Raw genomic sequence first — 21,850 nt, forward strand, 5'->3', positions numbered from 1 at the left:
CAAACCAGACAGGAATTAGATGGAAACCAGACAGAAACCAGGTAATAACCAGGCAGGAACCAGATGGAAACCAGACAGGAACCAGATAGAAACCAGACAGGAAACAGACAGGAGCCAGACAGAAACCAGACAGGAACTAGACAGAATCCATATAATTACCAGACAGGAACCAGATAAAATTCAGCCAGGAACCAGAGGTAAACCAGACAGGAACAAGATGGAAACCAGACAGGAACCAGATGGACACCAGACAGGAACCAGATGAAAACCAGACAGGAACCAGACGGAAACCAGATGAAAACCAGACAGGAACCATATGGAAACCAGATGAAAACTAGACTGGAACCAGACAGAAACTGTCATGTCTGTATTGGTCTGTGTTCACACACAGCCTATTGCTTTTGCTGTGTGTGAACAATTTTATTTCAGCTTCAGCCTGTTAGCCAATAGCCTTTTGGGTGTGTCTATTTAATGTCAGCCCAGTCTAGCCTCTGTGCTGGTGATTATCTTCATTATATCCTGACTTGCTGCTATGCTGGACATGCGGCTAATGGAGGCTGGGTGAAACTCTTTTTATTGAGCTTTTATCTACTATCTCTGTTTTAGCATGCACTTTGTATTTTCTGGTTTTAGCCATGTTATGTGGCATGCTCTTAGTAGATTTTAAGCTGTGTTTGTTTAGTCGGTTTTAGGATTTATTTATCCTTTCTGCTATGTGTCTGTTTACACTGTGTTTGCTCTTGTATCCGTTTATGTGAAGTTCTGTGTTTTATCTTTCTGTTTTCCTACTGGGCAAGCATCCTGACCTCTGTGAAGTGTGCCGCTGGTGTTATGTTTCTGGTTTGTGACCGACTATTTATTAGTATGTGTTTTTATTAGGCCCTAGCACTTTAGTTCAGGAAGGGACCGGCACCCAGTTGTCGATCCACCGGTTAGGGTGGATGGGAAAGTAGGCAGGGAGAGCAGTTTTAGGGTCAGTTTAAGGCTCACTCTCCCTGTCCCCCGGTCGGTCCCTGACAGAAACCAGATGAAAACCAGACAGAAACCAGATGGAAACCAGACAGGAACCAGATGGAACCCAGACAGACACCAGATGGAACCCAGACAGGAACCGGACGGAAACCAGACAGAAACCAGATGGAAACCAGAGAGTAAACCAGAGAAGAAACCAGACAGGAACCAGTTGAAAACCAGACAGGAACAGGACAGGAACCAGATAGAAACCAGACAGAACCTAAAATGAAACCAGACAGAACCCAATGGAAACCAGACAGAAACAAGGCGGATACCAGACGGAAACGTAACAGAAACCAGACGGAAACCGGACAGAAACTAGACGGAAACCAGACAGTAACCAGATGGAAACCATACAGAAGCCAGATGGAAACATAACAGCCTGCAATGATTGGAGGAGGAGACGAAGCGGATGAAAACAGACAGGAACCAGATGGAAACCAGATGAAAACTAGACAGGAACCAGACGGAAACCAGATAAGAACCAGACGGAAACCAGACAGGAACCAGACTGAAACCAGACAGGAACCAGATGGAAACCAGACAAAAACCAGATGAAAACATACAGGAACAGGATGAAGACCAGTAAGGAACCAGACAAAAACAGGACAGAAACCAGATGAAAACCAGACAGGAACTAAACCAGACAGGAACTAGATAGAAAACAGATGAAAACCAGATAGGAACCAGACAGAAACAGATGTAAACTAGACAGGAACCAGGTGGAAACCAGATAGGAACCAGATGGAAACCAGACAGAACCTAGTCAGAAACTACACAGGAACCAGATGGAAACCAAACGGAAACCAAATAGAAACCAGAAAAAAACAGATGGAATCCAGACAGAAACCAGATGGAAACATAGCAGCCTGCAGTGATTGGAGGAGGAGACGAACCAGACAAAAACCAGACAGGAACCAGATGTTTTTCAGTCCTGAAAAAAGGAGCAGCGCAAGAGAGCTGCTAATACTTCCTAAAGAGGACAGCTGCTGCCATTGCTACCTAAACGGGGGTTCCTGCTGCTGCCACTGCTACCTAAAGGTGGGTTCCTGCTGCTGCCACTGCTACCCAAAAAGGGCTGCTGCTGCCGCCACTGCTCCTTAAACGGGGCTGCTGCTGCCACTGCTCCCTAATGGAATCTGCTGCTACCACTGCTCCCTAAAGGGGGCTGCTGCTACCACTAAAGGGGGTTGCTGCTACCACTTCTACCTAAAGGAGGCTGCTGCTACCACGGCTCCCTAAAGGGGGCTGCTGCTACCACTGCTACCTAAAGGGGGTTGCTGCTACCACTTCTACCTAAAGGAGGCTGCTGCTACCACTTCTACGTAAAGGAGGCTGCTGCCACTGCTAACTAAAGGGAGCTTCTGCTGCTGCTGTCACTGCTACCTAAAGGGGCTGCTACTGCCACTGCTACCTAAAAGGGACTGCTGCTCCTGCCACTGCTACCTAAAGGGGCTGCTGCTGCCACTGCTACCTAAAAGCGGCTGCTGCTGCTGTAACTGCTACCAAAAGGGCGCTGCTGCTGTTTCCACTATCTATACAGGGCTACTACTGCATAAGGGGCTGCTGCTACTACCTAAAGGGGCTGCTGCTGCAAGTACTACCTAAAGGGGGCTGCTACTACTACTAAAAGGGGGCATCTGCTACTACTATTTAAAGGGGACTGCTACTACTATATATGGGGGGTGCTGCAACTATATACAAGGGGCTACTATCTACAGGGGGGTCTACCTGCTGGGAGTAAGTGGAGTGGAGAATAGCAGGCAACATTCTCCAGGACAGTTGAAGAGGTGGTCTCTGTACCCGGAGCTAAGGAGCAGAGAAAAGACCTGATGAGAACAGAAAAGCTCAGACTGAGGAGGACGGAATTTAATCCGGAAATCCATCAGTCGTTTCTGAACTAGTTAGACAAGTTAGACGCTTATCCGTCCACCAGGAGAAATCGGAAGGTAGCAAACCCAGAGTAAAAGCCGGATTCATAAGCAAAGGAGTGAGAGAAGGAAAAGATTGCAAAGAAAAGCAAAAGCGTAAATGTCGCCAAAGAGAGAGAGCATAATGGACCACAAGAGCCGAGGAAGAAAGTAAATGAGCTACAGGAGAAACAGACCACATGAGAGCTGCAAGAGAGTACAGTCGAACCAAGTCCAATTCCAAGCAAATCCATAAAGGCCCCCCCCCCCCCCGAGATGCTTTAACCATTGTTAACTGAGCTATCCTGGCTGCATAATAACATTTCATAAGGTTGGGACTGAAAGGCCACCCAAACGCTTATGAAAATACATCATTTTGTGGTGTGAGATGAAGGGCAGATGGAATGACCTTGGGGCAGATGGTATTAACCCCTTTGTATTTGTGACACCAGGGCATGGTTTATCCTCAATATTACCTGAAGGTATACCGCTGGATCCTGGGCTAGGCACAGGGGCAATAATGACTCCGACGCCAAGTTACAGACAACAGTGGCTTTACTGTGACAGATGGTACAGTCTATACAGTTCAGCAAGGGCCCACGGAGATGACCAGTGACTTCAGAGACCTTAAGGGCTTGCTGGGACCTGCAGTGGTTTTGGACAATTTAATACAGGCCACCTTGACTTGACAATAGATGACAGTGACTGACTTGACTGGAGACAGACTAAGCTGTGACTTTACTTGTAGACTTGACTTGAGGCTCCTATGACTCCAGACTCTTAGGCTCGACTGCCCCTCAGCAAAGACTCAGGAACTAAGAGAGAGAAGAGACTCCTCCCAGGTGATCATATGTTAACCTTTCCCAAAGATACAACATTCTTATATACATAACACATAGGGGATAATATACAATGACAGTAGAACAGATGCAGGGGGGGCACGGGACACTGTAGGGCGGCAAGGCTACGGGGTAACAACTCCTGTACTGGGCCACCACAATTTTATGGGAAATACGGGGACATTTACCACTCCAGATAAACCAGAATAAATCCACCTGAAAAGCCTTCAAATCCGCCCCAACCACCTGGATCGGGAGGGTACGGAACAACTGTGGCAAAACCACCATCTTGACTGCATTAACCCTCCCAATCCAGGAGATATTGGGGAGATCCCATCTCTTGAGGTCCTCTCGCAAAGACTTAAAGAGACGGGGATAATTAGCAGTATAGACCAGGGAGATTGTGTTAGTAATATAAACCCCCAAATATGGAAGACCAGTAGAGGGCCTCTGAAACCCTGAAGTTCAAATCAATTAACTTCTGGGCAGCAGAAGGAACTCCACAATATAATACATCCGACTTAGAACTGTTAACATGAAGGCCAGACAGCTCTGCAAATTCTGATAACATCTTAAACAGATTAGGAAGAGAAGTAAGAGGTTGTGTTATGGTAAGTAAGAGGTCGTCAGCAAACAAATTAGGTTTATAGGTATGAGAACTCACCAATAGACCCCGTACATCAGGAAGAGACTGGAGAACAGTCGCCAGGCAAAAAGTGCCAGGGATAAAGGACACCCTTGTCGATGCCCCGAGAGATGGACATAGGGCAAGGAGTATGAGTTTGCATCTTGAGGAAAGCCTCCGGACATGAATAAAGCAAACGAAGAATGCTCACAAATGGGCCAGCAAAACCCATCCTATCCAGGACCACAAAAAGATACTGCCAAGAAACGCAATCAAATGCCTTCTCGATATCCAACGCCAACAAAGTGACCGGGATCGAGGAGGCATTCGAATGGGCCACCAAGTTAAGGACCTTCTGGACATTGTCTGGAGCCTGTCTGCATGGCACAAAACCCACCTGGTCCTGATGGACCAGTTGGGGCAAGAAACCATTGAGACACTGTGCCAAAATCAAGGTGAGTGTCACGATCACACCCTATCGGTCCAACAAAGATGCTAGAGAGAGTGTGACGGTGCAAGGGTTAAAGCCACCAGACCTCTGGGTATCCACTACTAGTCCCAGCAAGTCACCAAATGAACCCTTTGATAAATGTATTTATCTTGTCAGCTTTGGCCACAGGCTTGAACCACAAGTTTGTTCAGCATCTAATTTTTATATGGGCTTTTTAGCAGGGAAAACTCCCCCCCTCCCTCCCCTCTGATCCCACCAGGTGGGGTTCATCTCTCTTCCTGGTCCCTTATCTGATTTAGATTTATTATGGTCAGAGTGCCTGACTTCAAAGGAGGTATAACACAGATAGACAGACCCACAATAAAACTGGAGTAGACAAAAACAAATACAGTCTGAATGAACCCTCACCCATGTCTTGAATTATACAGAAATACAGTTATAACACATGTATGATCCTATAATCACGCCTTGGGTCTGACAGTATCTTAGTACCCACAATAATTAAAGAAATTGGTCTATAATTATGTGACTGAAGAGGATCTCTATGAGGTTTGGGTATAACCATTATGAGGGCATCCAAGTACTCACGAGGAAGGCCCCAGGAATCAAAGAGGGAATTACATAATTTGGTAAAGTGAGGGTCAACTGGGCAGCATATTTCTTATAGTAAACTGCCGACAGCCCATCAGGACCCGTAGACTTGCCTAATTTCAGATTAGCAATTGTTTGCCCCACTTCCTCCACAGAGATAGGAGCATTCAAGACTGCTCGAGCCTCCTCTGAAAGAGAAGACAGCAGAACAGTTCTCAATAACTCCCAAAGCCGATCTCCGTAAACAAGTGGACGATGGGGCTCACTATAAAGCTTGGTGTAGTAGTCATGAAAAGCGGAATATATACGATGTGGATGAGACATTATCAAACCAGGACGCAACTGGATCCTATGAATCACATTCAAAGACTGGCGTTCACTGAGCATATTAGCCAAAAGCCGGTCAGGTTTATTAGCAAAATGGTTGCTTTAGTCCAACAGGCAGCTTTTTCTACCTGAACAGAAAGAATGGACTCCAGCTGCACCCTGTTATCCTGCATAGCTTTATATCAGTAAGCATCGGGACGTCTCTGGTGGGCCAAGGACTACTTTGCCAATCTATGATCTAACATAGACTTCTGCTTGTCTCGTGCCTTGCGGAGACCCGAGGCTATAATGACAAGTCAGCCTCTAATAAAAGCTTTGTGAGCAGACCACACCCACACGGGCTCCGACCCAGAACCATCATGATCAGAGAAAAAGTAGATAAATCCTCAGATACTTGAGACACCACAGATGGATTAGTCAGAAGAGCCTCATTAAGGTGCCATCCGAACCTTGTACGTGGTCTGCCCACAAAATTGTGACCAAAACTACATGCCGAGCAAATAACAAGGAGGGGAGAGTAGTAACATTTGTAAGCAGCCAGTCTATCCTAGTGTAAAGTCCAGTCTATCCTAGTGTAAAGTCCAGTCTATCCTAGTGTAAAGTCCAGTCTATCCTAGTGTAAAGTCCAGTCTATCCTAGTGTAAAGTCCAGTCTATCCTAGTGTAAAGTCCAGTCTATCCTAGTGTAAAGTCCAGTCTATCCTAGTGTAAAGTCCAGTCTATCCTAGTGTAAAGTCCAGTCTATCCTAGTGTAAAGTCCAGTCTATCCTAGTGTAAAGTCCAGTCTATCCTAGTGTAAAGTCCAGTCTATCCTAGTGTAAAGTCCAGTCTATCCTAGTGTAAAGTCCAGTCTATCCTAGTGTAAAGTCCAGTCTATCCTAGTGTAAAGTCCATGAGCAGGGGAATAGTATGAATACCCACGGGTCATCCCATTATGTTCCATCCACATATCCGCAAAAAAAAGAGAGCGAAAGTTAGAGTTAATGAGTCGCTGCTGTGTGCTCGAGCGACGGAACATAGCCCTACTAAAACGATCCGGTTTACCATTAAAAACAAAATTAAAGTCCCTGGCCCAAAGCAGCATATCATAACTCAGAGTGGAGACATATTTATACAACACATCAAAATAGGCAAAAGGATCATCATTTGGTGCATAAGAGCTAAGCAAGCACACGCGTTTCTCATACAGGGAGCCCAAAAGAACTACATAGTGCTCCTCAGGATCAACCACCGAACTAGTGACTTCAAAGGGGAAATCATTACAGAGGCATACAAGAACACCACTACTTTTAGACTCAAAGGATGCCAGATACACTCTAGAGTACGACCTATGAAGGTATTTAGGAAAAGACCTAGTGCTAAAATGCGTCTCTTGTAGACAAATGATATCCAGCCTATGCCGAACATACTTCCTAAAAGCTTTCTTACGTTTTGTGGGGGAATTAAAACCTTGCACATTATGAGACAGGATCCTACACATAAGGACAGATAGGAAATGCAAAAAGAGGAAAAAAGAAAAGAAAAAGAGAAGAAAACGACAGAATACCAAAGAAAAAGGAAAGGAGGGAGGTAGCCCCATAGCTCCAGGAACAAAGAACATAACAGGGGAGAAGGTACAATATACAAGAAAAAAGAACAAAACAAACAACACCCCCAAAACATTCGGAAAGTCAGCTCCCATATTAGACAGGGCAACATACTTCCAGAATCCTGTAGGGAAACAGGGACACATCAAGTCCATCCACACAAAGCTGCCATAACATAGAAGAGACCAAATATATATATATGAACAAATATGCATTAATTCCTAGCAACCAGCAGGAAGAGTGTTCATAGAAAAACTTAACTTTCTTAGGTCACAAAAATCAGCCAAAAAAAAAGAAATGATAAACAGAAAAAAACTGTGCACAATCTTCCAGTGGGGAAAAAATAAGAACCAGTGCAGTCCCCCAAGCAGGAAAAATACCGTAGTCAAAGAGTCTCAGCACCGAGAATATGCTGCCACAGAACAATAGAAGAACCACAGTCCATGGCAAAAAACAGTCACCTTCAACGTGGAGGAGCCTGGCGAGGACCAGCAGGTGCAACAGTGTGTCGCGGCCTGGACGGTCTAGGCATACAGGGAGGCAAAGGAGGGTCCAAGGACCAGGCGATGGACTCTTTAGTCAAGACGTCTTGTGCTTCAGTAAGGGAACGGACCATGAACTGTTGATTGCGGACTTGAAACACCAAAGAGAAGGGGAACACCCATCGGCATTTGATGCCCTCCCGCTGCAAGGCTAAGGTAATGGGTTGGAATTGTCAGTGGCGCTTCAACGTGGAGGGAGCCAAACCAAAGAAAAGCCGGACCGTAGAAGGCATATCCGGGAGAGTCTCTAGGATGCAAGCTGCAGCCAGCAATTGGTCCCGCACCTCCACATAATGCAGTTTGAGGATGACATCACTCGGAATGTCCGGGCTGCGGGGCCTAGTCAGGGCCCTATGGACCCAGCCCATACAGAGCAGTTTCGGCTCCACAGCAGGCAGTAGAGCTTGAAACAGATCTGTAACAGAGGGTTTTCAGCTCAGTCACTGTGGCAAGCCACAGATATGTATATTCTCCCTCCGAGAACTGTTTTCCAGGTCCTCGAGCTTTAATTCCAAAAACTCTAGCTTATCTGCATGGTTGGTCAGGTCTTTATGATCGGCCACCAAAGTGTCCGCCAGCTCCACCATCTTGGCCTCATTATCAGCGACCCTCTTCCCCAATACCTGGATCTGGGCTGTAAAATCCTGCACAGCTTTCCCCAGTTCTTCACGGAACAGCCGCTGAATGCTGTGGAACATGGATGAGAGAGAGAGTCCAGATCCAGCTCAGTCTCCTCCTCTGAAGCACCGTGACGGCTAGCAGTAGGCGCCACCATATTGGACAGAGGGGCCGTCCAAAACAACTCTGGAAATGACTGGGAAAGGCGATGCGAATCCGCCTGGAACTTCTTCCTGCTGGAGCAAGACATCTTCCGCTGCCCACCGAAGTAGGTCTTTCCTGCTAAATGCTGATAATGGCGCTAATTATTGCTGATTTAAGTGTGTCCAGCACGGAGCTCACATCCCCAGCGTCCTTCTCAGTGAGCCACGTGCATGCGCCCCAGTAAGTCCTATTTTTATGGGGCTACTAGTGCCTACAGGGAGTAACTACCTACAGGTGGCACCTACCTACTTGGCACCTGTGCAATGGGACCCATCTACCTACTTGAGTGACCAAACTACCTAATGGGGAGGGGGCTACCTACTCCCCAACCCACTCATCTACACACTATACTAAGTGGGACACCCATTGGGTTATTATTACTGTATAGAGCGCTATAAGTGCTTGAAAAGTGCGGAGTCTTAAATGTTTGGCAGGTTCTGTGGAGACGAGTTATTGCTGGAAGAAATCACCATGACGGTCTAGGCCACGTGGAGCAGAAAAAGTAAGTGAATGACTCCAATTAGAGAAAACGTCGCCTGATGTAAATATATGTAATCACTTATATGGTAACGTCTGTGTACAGGGGTTTATTCAGTATTAGTGTGGTGGTATTATCTTGTTACTACAGTATATGGTGGTAATGTGTTGTCATGGGGTGGTACAATTATTTGTTTCTTGTATAGTGGTGGTGTTGGTTTTACTGGTCAGTGTATAGTGGGGCTATTGGTTATACTGGTCTGTCTATAGTGGTTTTATTTAGTATCAGTATGATAGTATTATCCCGTCACTATGTGGGGGTAATATGTAGTCCTGGTATGGTACAATTATTTGTCTCTTGTATAGTGGTGGTGTTGATTATACTGGTCAGTGTATAGTGGTGGTGTTGGTGGTACTGGTCAGTGTATAGTGGTGGTGTTGATTATACTGGTCAGTGTATAGTGGTGGTGTTGGTGGTACTGGTCAGTGTATAGTGGTTTTATTTAGTATCAGTATGATAGTATTATCCCGTCACTATGTGGGGGTAATATGTAGTCCTGGTATGGTACAATTATTTGTCTCTTGTATAGTGGTGGTGTTGGTTATACTGGTCAGTGTATAGTGGTGGTGTTGGTGGTACTGGTCAGTGTATAGTGGTGGTGTTGGTGGTACTGGTCAGTGTATAGTGGTTTTATTTAGTATCAGTATCATAGTATTATCCCGTCACTATGTGGGGGTAATGTGTAGTCCTGGTATGGTACAATTATTTTTCCCTTGCATAGTGGTGGTGTTGGTTATACTGGTCAGTGTATAGTGGTGGTGTTGGTGGTACTGGTCAGTGTATAGTGGTTTTATTTAGTATCAGTATGATAGTATTATCCCGTCACTATGTGGGGGTAATATGTAGTCCTGGTATGGTACAATTATTTGTCTCTTGTATAGTGGTGGTGTTGGTGGTACTGGTCAGTGTATAGTGGGGCTATTGGTTATACTGGTCAGTGTATAGTGGTTTTATTTAGTATCAGTATGATAGTATTATCCCGTCACTATGTGGGGGTAATGTGTAGTCCTGGTATGGTACAATTATTTGTCTCTTGTATAGTGGTGGTGTTGGTGGTACTGGTCAGTGTATAGTGGGGCTATTGGTTATACTGGTCAGTGTATAGTGGTTTTATTTAGTATCAGTATGATAGTATTATCCCGTCACTATGTGGGGGTAATGTGTAGTCCTGGTATGGTGGTCTTGTATAGTGGTGTTTTTGGTGATATTGGTCAGTGTATAGTGGTTTTATTCAGTATCAGTATGGTAATATTATCCCATCACTATATGGCGGTAATGGTAGTGGTCATGGTGTGGTGCAAATGTTTGTCTTTTGTATAGTGATTTTATTGGTCTCTGTATAGTGCTTTATACAACATAATAGCAGGAGTATTATGTCGTCCTGGTGTGGAGGTAACATTTAATGTTTTTAAACCCCAACTAGTGAGAAAATCCTGCGTGCGTCACTGGTGAGTGGTAATGAATACACTGTATGCACGGCCATTCTGCTAAATACACAAGCTGGGGGGGGGGGGGGGGAGTGGGGTCGCAGGGGCCTCATGATTGAGTTTCGCCTAAGGCAGGGGTCTCAAACTGTTGGCCCTCCAGATGTTGCAAAACTTCAACTCTTGGACATGCCCAGACGGCCATTTGCTGCAGCTAATGTCTGTCGGGAATGCTGGGAGTTGACGTTTAGCAACATCTGGAGGGCCACCAGTTTGAGACTCCTGGCCTAACACTTCACAAAGTCTAGAGCTGCCTCTGCCCTCCAAAAAGGGTGAATCCTTCCAGGTCTGAAACCTAAAGATCTAACGGGAATCCAGACGGAATTGTTCACATGGCGCATTTTCCCAGTAGAAATAATAGGCAGCGCGTGACAAGAGAGAATTTCCATAAGATAGCCCTGGATTTCCATCTGTGCGTTATCCCGCACATTTACCTCACACACGCAGTGGGTCCCTGGGGAAGACAATGGGACGTGCACTGAAAGTGTTTTCAGCGCTCACTTAGGTTTGTACCGCGATGTGCGCTCAAGAACTTGTGTGAATCCGACCTAATTCTTTATAGGTGAAGAGCGTTACCACAATGGAGGATTCACCATCTGGGCGACTGAGAACCGTAACACACAACCTTATTAAAGTCCCAAAAACTTTGGGATAATTTGGAGAAATTTATCAAAACCTGTGCAGAGGAAAAGTGGTGCAGTTGCCCATAGAAACCAATCAAATAGCTTCTTTCATTTTCAAAGGGGCCTCTGAAAAATGAAAAACGGTCTGGTTGGTTGCTATGGGCAACTGCACCACTTTTCCCTTACACATGTTCTGATAAATTTCCCCTCTTGACCATTTAGACTTCACAGGAAATGCCAGAGATGCCACCATTGGGACCCTCACTCATTGTGAGAAACGGGGGTCCCCAGAGTGTTCCCTAACTCTGTTCAGCCATGTTATGGTGTCCTGTATTCTGGGGTCAATAGTCAGACCATTATAGAATAGAATCCGCTGATAATACTATTGTGTGCGCCAAATATCTGGACAGGATCAATAATAAGACTAGGACTAGATCGGACTTATTCCAGCCAGAGGTGCATTGCGGGACCGTTTCATGGTGGGAGTTCCGCGCAACTTTTCCCTTATATTCCCATAGTTGTAAATGTGACATGACCACCATAATGCGCACTCACATCTACTGGCACTGAACCTGCTGTAAAGTGACAAAATAGAGGATGGAGCCAGAACTAACAACAACTTTTACCTTGTTATGTAGGTCAGGACAGGTAATAACGTGAAGAACGCTGCGTAATCGCTAAAGACGTCCATGAGAAGAGTCACGTGTAGGCAATAGGAGAAGAGGACGAGTTGTGTCCCCTGGACCCTGATAGTCAGAGACTGATCAGATATCACCGCCGGTCATAGTGAGAGGAACCGAGAAACATCTGAAGAACCCTACAGAGCATGGAAGAGCCATCACGGGCCGTGCCACAACCAGACCACAGCAGTCCATGCAGGCGCCATGAATTTCTTCATACATTTTGGATTTGATGAGGATTTTGTCTCCATCCAGTGTACAGGAGTCAGGAATTTTATACAAGATCCCCGCCGGACGGTGACCGCACATTAATACCTTATACTCACTATTTGGGAGAACGGGGGCCAATCCTCGTGTGGAGAAGGGTCGGATTTCTGCTGCCGATATTACCTTATGTGACTTTATCCTTTAAGGTTAATGTGGACATAAGTGACCGGGACCAAGTCACCTGACCTTCGCACCACCCAGTTAGTTCACATTCCATATCCCCAGGAACATAGAATGTCTGGTGACTGATATATAGACCAGAGGCCACATAGTCCTGACCTCCTGGAGCTGAAGAACTGGTTCAACTGGTTTCTCTAGAGAACAAATAAGAAAAATTCTCCCCCACCCCCACCTGAAACGTGACAACCTCCTCCTGCAGACCCAGAGCTGTGCAGGGTCATCACTACTGATGGGTGGCTCTCAGAAGGAATAATATATGACCTCTGGACAACACCAAGGACAAGTGGTCTTCATCATCAGAATGGTCTGGCCTGTCCCGCACCTTGTAAGCTCCGATTTGTGCAGGTTCCAATTACCATGTCAGGACCTTGGCCCACTATGCTGGGTCTACTCCTAGTGGCCATGGCGATTCCACAGGCCCATGGAGATCTGGGATAGTCAACTATGAAGGAAGAGTCTTTGTCTTCTCACTTGGTTATACACATACTGGGCCGACCATTGAGACCGACCCTGGTTGGGGGAATATTAGTGACAGATATTCCAGGACGCACTAACGCTCTATAAAACAATATTATTCATATGATGACTCTTCAGGGAATAATATGGATTATCTGGTAACATTGGCATATGTTGGGGGGGATGTATTGGGGTACAGACCTTAGGGGACACATCACATGGCTATAGGGTCCTGCCGGGATTTATGCTCCCCCATAGACATATCATGAGGGTAGATATTGATGAACCATCATATAGGTATCATAGGGAGTTGATATTGATGCTACCTTCTTAGAAAAATCATGGAGGGTCGATATTAATCCTCTCCTATAGATATATCATGGGGGGGGGGCGGGTATTGATGATCTCCTATAGATATATCATGGGGGGGGGCGGGTATTGATGATCTCCTATAGATATATCATGGGGGGGCGGGTATTGATGATCTCCTGTAGATATATCATGGGGGCCGGTATTGATGATCTCCTATAGATATATCATGGGGGGGGCGGGTATTGATGATCTCCTATAGATATATCATGGGGGGGCGGGTATTGATGATCTCCTATAGATATATCATGGGGGCCGGTATTGATGATCTCCTGTAGATATATCATGGGGGCCGGTATTGATGATCTCCTATAGATATATCATGGGGGGGTCGGTATTGATGATCTCCTATAGATATATCATGGGGGGTCGGTATTGATGATCTCCTATAGATATATCATGGGGGGGTCGGTATTGATGATCTCCTATAGATATATAATGGGGGTTGGTATTGATGATCTCCTATAGATATATCATGGGGGCGGGTATTGATGATCTCCTATAGATATATAATGGGGGTTGGTATTGATGATCTCCTATAGATATATCATGGGGGGCCGGTATTGATGATCTCCTATAGATATATCATGGGGGGCCTGTATTGATCCTCTCCTATAGATATATCATGGGGGGGGCGTGTATTGATGATCTCCTATAGATATATCATGGGGGGCTGGTATTGATGATCTCCTATAGATATATCATGGGGGGCCGGTATTGATGATCTCCTATAGATATATCATGGGAGGTCGGTATTGATGATCTCCTATAGATATATCAGGGGGGGTGGTATTGATGATCTTATATAGATATATCATGGGGGGCTGGTATTGATGATCTCGTATAGATATATCATGGGGGGCTGGTATTGATGATCTCGTATAGATATATCATGGGGGGGGGGGTATTGATGATCTCCTATAGATATATCATGGGGGGCCGGTATTGATGATCTCCTATAGATATATCATGGGGGGTCGGTATTGATGATCTCCTATAGATATATCATGGGGGGGTCGGTATTGATGATCTCCTATAGATAAATCATGGGGGGTCGGTATTGATGATCTCCTATAGATATATCATGGGGGTCGGTATTGATGATCTCCTATAGATATATCATGGGGGGTCGGTATTGATGATCTCCTATAGATATATCATGGGGGGTCGGTATTGATGATCTCATATAGATATATCATGGGGGGTCGGTATTGATGATCTCATATAGATATATCATGGGGGGCTGGTATTGATGATCTCCTATAGATATATAATGTGGGGTCGGTATTGATGATCTCCTATAGATATATCATGGGTTGTCGGTATTGATGATCTCCTATAAATATATCATGGGGGTCGGTATTGATGATCTCGTATAGATATATCATGGGGGGCGGTATTGATGATCTCCTATAGATAAATCATGGGGGGTCGGTATTGATGATCTCCTATAGATATATCATGGGGGTCGGTATTGATGATCTCCTATAGATATATCATGGGGGGTCGGTATTGATGATCTCCTAAAGATATATCATGGGGGGTCGGTATTGATGATCTCCTATAGATATATCATGGGTTGTCGGTATTGATGATCTCCTATAGATATATCATGGGGGGCGGGTATTGATGATCTCCTATAGATATATCATGGGGGGGCGGTATTGATGATCTCCTATAGATATATCATGGGGGGCCGGTATTGATGATCTCCTATAGATATATCATGGGTGGTCAAATTGATGATCTCCTATAGATATATCATGGGGGGCTGGTATTGATGATCTCCTATAAATATATCATGGGTGGTCAAATTGATGATCTCCTATAGATATATCATGGGGGGTCGGTATTGATGATCTCCTATAGATATATCATGGGGGTCGGTATTGATGATCCCCTATAGATATATCATGGGGGGCCGGTATTGATGATCTCCTATATATATATAATGTGGGGTCGATATTGATGATCTCCTATAGATATATCATGGGGGTCGGTATTGATGATCCCCTATAGATATATCATGGGGGGTCGGTATTGATGATCTCCTATAGATATATCATGAGGGGGGGGCGGTATTGATGATCTCCTATAGATATATCATGGGGGGCTGGTATTGATGAACTCCTATAGATATATCATGGGGGGGTCGGTATTGATGATCTCATATAGATATATCATGGGGGGCCGGTATTGATGATCTCCTATAGATATATCATGGGTGGGGCAGTATTGATGATCTCCTATAGATATATCATGGGTGGGGCAGTATTGATGATCTCCTATAGATATATCATGGGGGGCCGGTATTGATGATCTCCTATAGATATATCATGGGGGGTCGGTATTGATGATCTCCTATAGATATATCATAGGGGGGTCGGTATTGATGATCTCCTATAGATATATCATGGGTGGGGCGGTATTGATGATCTCCTATAGATATATCATCGGAGGTCGGTATTGATGATCTCCTATAGATATATCATGGGGGCTGGTATTGATGATCTCCTATAGATATATCATGGGGGGTCGGTATTGATGATCTCCTATAGATATATCATGGGGGTCGGTATTGATGATCTCCTATAGATATATCATGGGGGGGGTATTGATGATCTCCTATAGATATATCATCGGAGGTCGGTATTGATGATCTCCTATAGATATATCATGGGGGTTGGTATTGATGATCTCCTATAGATATATCATGGGGGTTGGTATTGATGATCTCCTATAGATATATCATGGGGGGGGGGGGTCGGTATTGATGATCTCCTATATATATATAATGTGGGGCCGGTATTGATGATCTCCTATAGATATATCATGGGGGTCGGTATTGATGATCTCCTATAGATATATCATGGGTGGGGCGGTATTGATGATCTCCTATAGATATATCATGGGGGGGTCGGTATTGATGATCTCCTATAGATATATCATGGAGGTCGGTATTGATGATCTCCTATAGATATATCATGGGGGGGGGCGGTATTGATGATCTCCTATATATATATATCATAGGGGGGGCGGTATTGATAATCTCCTATAGATATATCTTGGGGGGGGGCGGTATTGATGATCTCCTATAGATATATCATGGGGGGTCGGTATTGATGATCTCCTATAGATATATCATGGGGGGGCGGTATTGATGATCTCCTATAGATATATCATGGTGGGTCGGTATTGATGATCTCATATAGATATATCATGGGGGCGGGTATTGATGATCTCCTATAGATATATCATGGGGGGGCGGTATTGATGATCTCCTATAGATATATCATGGGGGGCCGGTATTGATGATCTCCTATAGATATATCATGGGGGTCGGTATTGATGATCTCCTACAGATATATCATGGGGGGTGGTATTGATGATCTCCTATAGATACATCATGGAGGGGGGGCAGTATTGATGATCTCCTATAGATATATCATGGGGGGCTGGTATTGATGATCTCCTATAGATAAATCATGGGGGGTCGGTATTGATGATCTCCTATAGATATATAATGTAGGGCCGGTATTGATGATCTCCTATAGATATATCATGGGGGGCGGTATTGATGATCTCCTATAGATAAATCATGGGGGGCTGGTATTGATGATCTTCTATAGATATATCATGGGGGTCGGTATTGATGATCTCCTATAGATATATCATGGGGGGTCGGTATTGATGATCTCCTATAGATATATCATGGGGGTCGGTATTGATGATCTCCTATAGATATATCATGGGGGGTCGGTATTGATGATCTCCTATAGATATATCATGGGGGCTGGTATTGATGATCTCCTATAGATATATCATGGGGGGTCGATATTGATGATCTCCTATAGATATATCATGGGGGGGGGGGCGGGTATTGATGATCTTCTATAGATATATCATGGGGGGCGGGTATTGATGATCTCCTATAGATATATCATGGGGGGGCGGGTATTGATGATCTCCTATAGATATATCATGGGGGGGCCGGTATTGATGATCTCCTATAGATATATCATGGGGGGCCGGTATTGATGATCTCCTATAGATATATCATGGGGGGCGGGTATTGATGATCTCCTATAGATATATCATGGGGGGGGCGGTATTGATTATCTCCTATAGATATATCATGGGGGGTCGGTATTGATGATCTCCTATAGATATATCATGGGGGGCGGGTATTGATGATCTCCTATAGATATATCATGGGGGGTGGGTATTGATGATCTCCTATAGATATATAATGGGGGTTGGTATTGATGATCTCCTATAGATATATCATGGGGGTTGGTATTGATGATCTCCTATAGATATATCATGGGGGGGGGGCGGTATTGATGATCTCCTATAGATATATCATGGGGGTTGGTATTGATGATCTCCTATAGATATATCATGGGGGGGGCGGTATTGATGATCTCCTATAGATATATCATGGGGGGGCGGTATTGATGATCTCCTATAGATATATCATGGGGGGGGCGGTATTGATGATCTCCTATAGATATATCATGGGGGGGTATTGATGATCTCCTATAGATATATATTGGGGGGGCGGTATTGATGATCTCCTATAATATCATGGGGGGGGGGCGGTATTGATGATCTCCTATAGATATATCATGGGGGGCGGGTATTGATGATCTCCTATAGATATATCATGGGGGGGTATTGATGATCTCCTATAGATATATCATGGGGGGGGCGGTATTGATGATCTCCTATAGATATATCATGGGGGACCGGTATTGATGATCTCCTATAGATATATCATGGGGGGGCGGTATTGATGATCTCCTATAGATATATCATGGGGGGGGTATTGATGATCTCCTATAGATATATCATGGGGGGGGCGGTATTGATGATCTCCTATAGATATATCATGGGGGGCCGGTATTGATGATCTCCTATAGATATATCATGAGGGTCGGTATTGATGATCTCCTATAGATATATCATGGGGGGCCGGTATTGATGATCTCCTATAGATATATCATGGGGGGCGGTATTGATGATCTCCTATAGATATATCATGGGGGGGCGGTATTGATGATCTCCTATGGATATATCATGGGGGGCCGGTATTGATGATCTCCTATAGATATATCATGGGGGTCGGTATTGATGATCTCCTATAGATATATCATGGGGGGTCGGTATTGATGATCTCCTATAGATATATCATGGGGGGGTCGGTATTGATGATCTCCTATAGATATATCATGGGGGGTCGGTATTGATGATCTCCTATAAATATATCATAGGGGGGTCGGTATTGATGATCTCCTATAGATATATCATGGGTGGGGCAGTATTGATGATCTCCTATAGATATATCATGGGGGTCAGTAATGATGATCTCCTATAGATATATCATGGGGGGCTGGTATTGATGATCTCCTATAGATATATCATGGGGGGCGGTATTGATGATCTCCTATAGATATATCATGGGGGGCCGGTATTGATGATCTCCTATAGATATATCATGGGGGGTCGGTATTGATGATCTCCTATAGATATATCATAGGGGGGTCGGTATTGATGATCTCCTATAGATATATCATGGGGGGCTGGTATTGATGATCTCCTATAGATATATCATGGGGGGTCGGTATTGATGATCTCCTATAGATATATCATGGGGGTCGGTATTGATGATCTCCTATAGATATATCATGGGGGGGCGGTATTGATGATCTCCTATAGATATATCATGGGAGGTCGGTATTGATGATCTCCTATAGATATATCTTGGGGGGGGGGGCGTATTGATGATCTCCTATAGATATATCATGGGGGTTGGTATTGATGATCTCCTATAGATATATCATGGGGGGGGGTCGGTATTGATGATCTCCTATATATATATAATGTGGGGCCGGTATTGATGATCTCCTATAGATATATCATGGGGGGTCGGTATTGATGATCTCATATAGATATATCATGGGGGGCCGGTATTGATGATCTCCTATAGATATATCATGGGGGGGTCGGTATTGATGATCTCCTATAGATATATCATGGGGGGCTGGTATTGATGATCTCCTATAGATATCATGGGGGGTCGGTATTGATGATCTCCTATAGATAAATCATGGGGGGGGCGGTATTGATGATCTCCTATAGATATATCATGGGGGGGCGGTATTGATGATCTCCTATAGATATCATGGGGGGTCGGTATTGATGATCTCCTATAGATATATCATGGGGGTCGGTATTGATGATCTCCTATAGATATATCATGGGGGGGCGGTATTGATGATCTCCTATAGATATATCATGGGGGGGCGGGTATTGATGATCTCCTATAGATATCATGGGGGGCCGGTATTGATGATCTCATATAGATATATCATGGGGGGGCGGTATTGATGATCTCCTATAGATAAATCATGGGGGGGCGGTATTGATGATCTCCTATAGATATATCATGGGGGGCCGGTATTGATGATCTCCTATAGATATATCATGGGGGGGCGGTATTGATGATCTCATATAGATATATCATGGGGGGGGGGCGGTATTGATGATCTCCTATAGATATCATGGGGGGCCGGTATTGATGATCTCATATAGATATATCATGGGGGGGGGCCGGTATTGATGATCTCCTATAGATAAATCATGGGGGGGCCGGTATTGATGATCTCGTATAGATATATCATGGGGGGTCGGTATTGATGATCTCCTATAGATATATCATGGGGGGGGGCCGGTATTGATGATCTCCTATAGATAAATCATGGGGGGGCCGGTATTGATGATCTCGTATAGATATATCATGGGGGGTCGGTATTGATGATCTCCTATAGATATATCATGGGGGGCCGGTATTGATGATCTCCTATAGATATATCATGGGGGGGCGGTATTGATGATCTCCTATAGATAAATCATGGGGGGCCGGTATTGATGATCTCCTATAGATATATCATGGGGGGGGCGGTATTGATGATCTCCTATAGATATATCATGGGGGTCGGTATTGATGATCTCCTATAGATATATAATGGGGGGCCGGTATTGATGATCTCCTATAGATATATCATGGGGGGCCGGTATTGAGACATATAACCGGGGGCGATAACATTTCTCCACGGTGACAAGTGAGGGAACAAAGGGAGGTTCGCCGGTATTAGAGAGGAGCAGGTTTCATACATTGTGTATGCGGGGGCCTGGCAGCGGCTGTACCTGTGGCTGGGGGTCCTCCATGCAGGTCAGTGCCAGGCGGCGGGGGGCTCATTGCTGTCCTGGCTGCGGGGCCACCATGCTGGCTGCTGCATTCAGTTTTGTGCAGGAACTTCACATCAGGCGATGGCTGGAGACGCTGCTGTATGTGAGCTGGGGGCCCCCTCCCGGCCTCAGGAGGAGGAGGAGGAGGAGGAGGAGGATTCGTACACATGATGCTGCTATAGAGAGGCAGACGTACAATGGAAGTCATGTCTGCCCCGGCCTATCACAGGAGGAATCCACCTCACACCTCCTATCATGGATTCATTGTGTGACAGTAGATCCCGGCAGATCCTGCACAATCCATAGGAATCTCATCTCCAGCAATATCCATCAAAACAAGTGATGTTATAGAGTGTTATACTGCGACACGGTATAGGAGGTGACATCTTCACATGAGATCAGCAAATCCAGCAGTGAACTGTAAATAGTCAGTGCTGAAAGGGTTAAATAGATCTCTCTGATCTCACAGCGCAGCGTCACCTGGTGGTCAGTGTGATGAAGTGCGCAGCCGGCAGAATATAGTGGATGTATATAGACTCGCTGCCAAAAATATGCTGCACCAAGAAGGAGATTATTACAGGATCATCTCACCAGGAGGGGGCGGTGTGTCCCCCCACAGGACGGGCAGGATATCCTCCCCCCCCCCCCGCCACAGGACGGGCAGGATATCCTCCCCCCACAGGACGGGCAGGATATCCTCCCCCCACAGGACGGGCAGTATATCCTCCCCCCACAGGACGGGCCGCATATCCTCCCCCCACAGGACGGGCAGTACATCCTCCCCCCCACAGGACGGGCAGTACATCCTCCCCCCCACAGGACGGGCAGTCCATCCTCACCCCCACAGGACGGGCAGTCCATCCTCCACCCCCACAGGACGGGCAGTACATCCTCCCCCCCACAGGACGGGCAGTACATCCTCCCCCCCACAGGACGGGCAGTACATCCTCCCCCCCACAGGACGGGCAGTACATCCTCCCCCCCACAGGACGGGCAGTACATCCCCCCCCCCCCACAGGACGGGCAGTACATCCTCCCCCCCACAGGACGGGCAGTACATCCCCCCCCCACAGGACGGGCAGTACATCCTCCCCCCCACAGGACGGGCAGTACATCCTCCCCCCCACAGGACGGGCAGCACATCCTCCACACCACAGGATGAGCAGTATATCCTCCCCCCCCCCCCCCCCACAGGACGGGCAGTATATCCTCACCCCCCACAGGACGGGCAGTATATCCTCCTCCCACAGGACGGGCAGTATATCCTCCCCCCACAGAACGGGCAGTGCATCCTCC

At 45.7% G+C, this 21,850-nt stretch overlaps 1 protein-coding gene across 1 annotated transcript in view; it reads right to left on the minus strand.

Annotated features, from left to right (window-relative positions):
* TLCD4 (TLC domain containing 4) overlaps nucleotides 1-20,863 on the minus strand; it is a 68,124-nt gene extending 47,261 nt beyond the window's left edge. The window contains exon 1 of the mRNA XM_056553935.1: nucleotides 20,513-20,863. Coding sequence (XP_056409910.1) covers nucleotides 20,513-20,533 — 21 coding nt within the window. The 5' untranslated portion in view covers nucleotides 20,534-20,863. The remainder of the gene's footprint in view (nucleotides 1-20,512) is intronic.
* Nucleotides 20,864-21,850: the final 987 nt, after the last annotated feature.

The sequence above is a fragment of the Hyla sarda genome, unplaced genomic scaffold (genome assembly GCF_029499605.1).
Source record: "Hyla sarda isolate aHylSar1 unplaced genomic scaffold, aHylSar1.hap1 scaffold_491, whole genome shotgun sequence".
Taxonomy (NCBI): Eukaryota; Metazoa; Chordata; class Amphibia; order Anura; family Hylidae; genus Hyla; species Hyla sarda.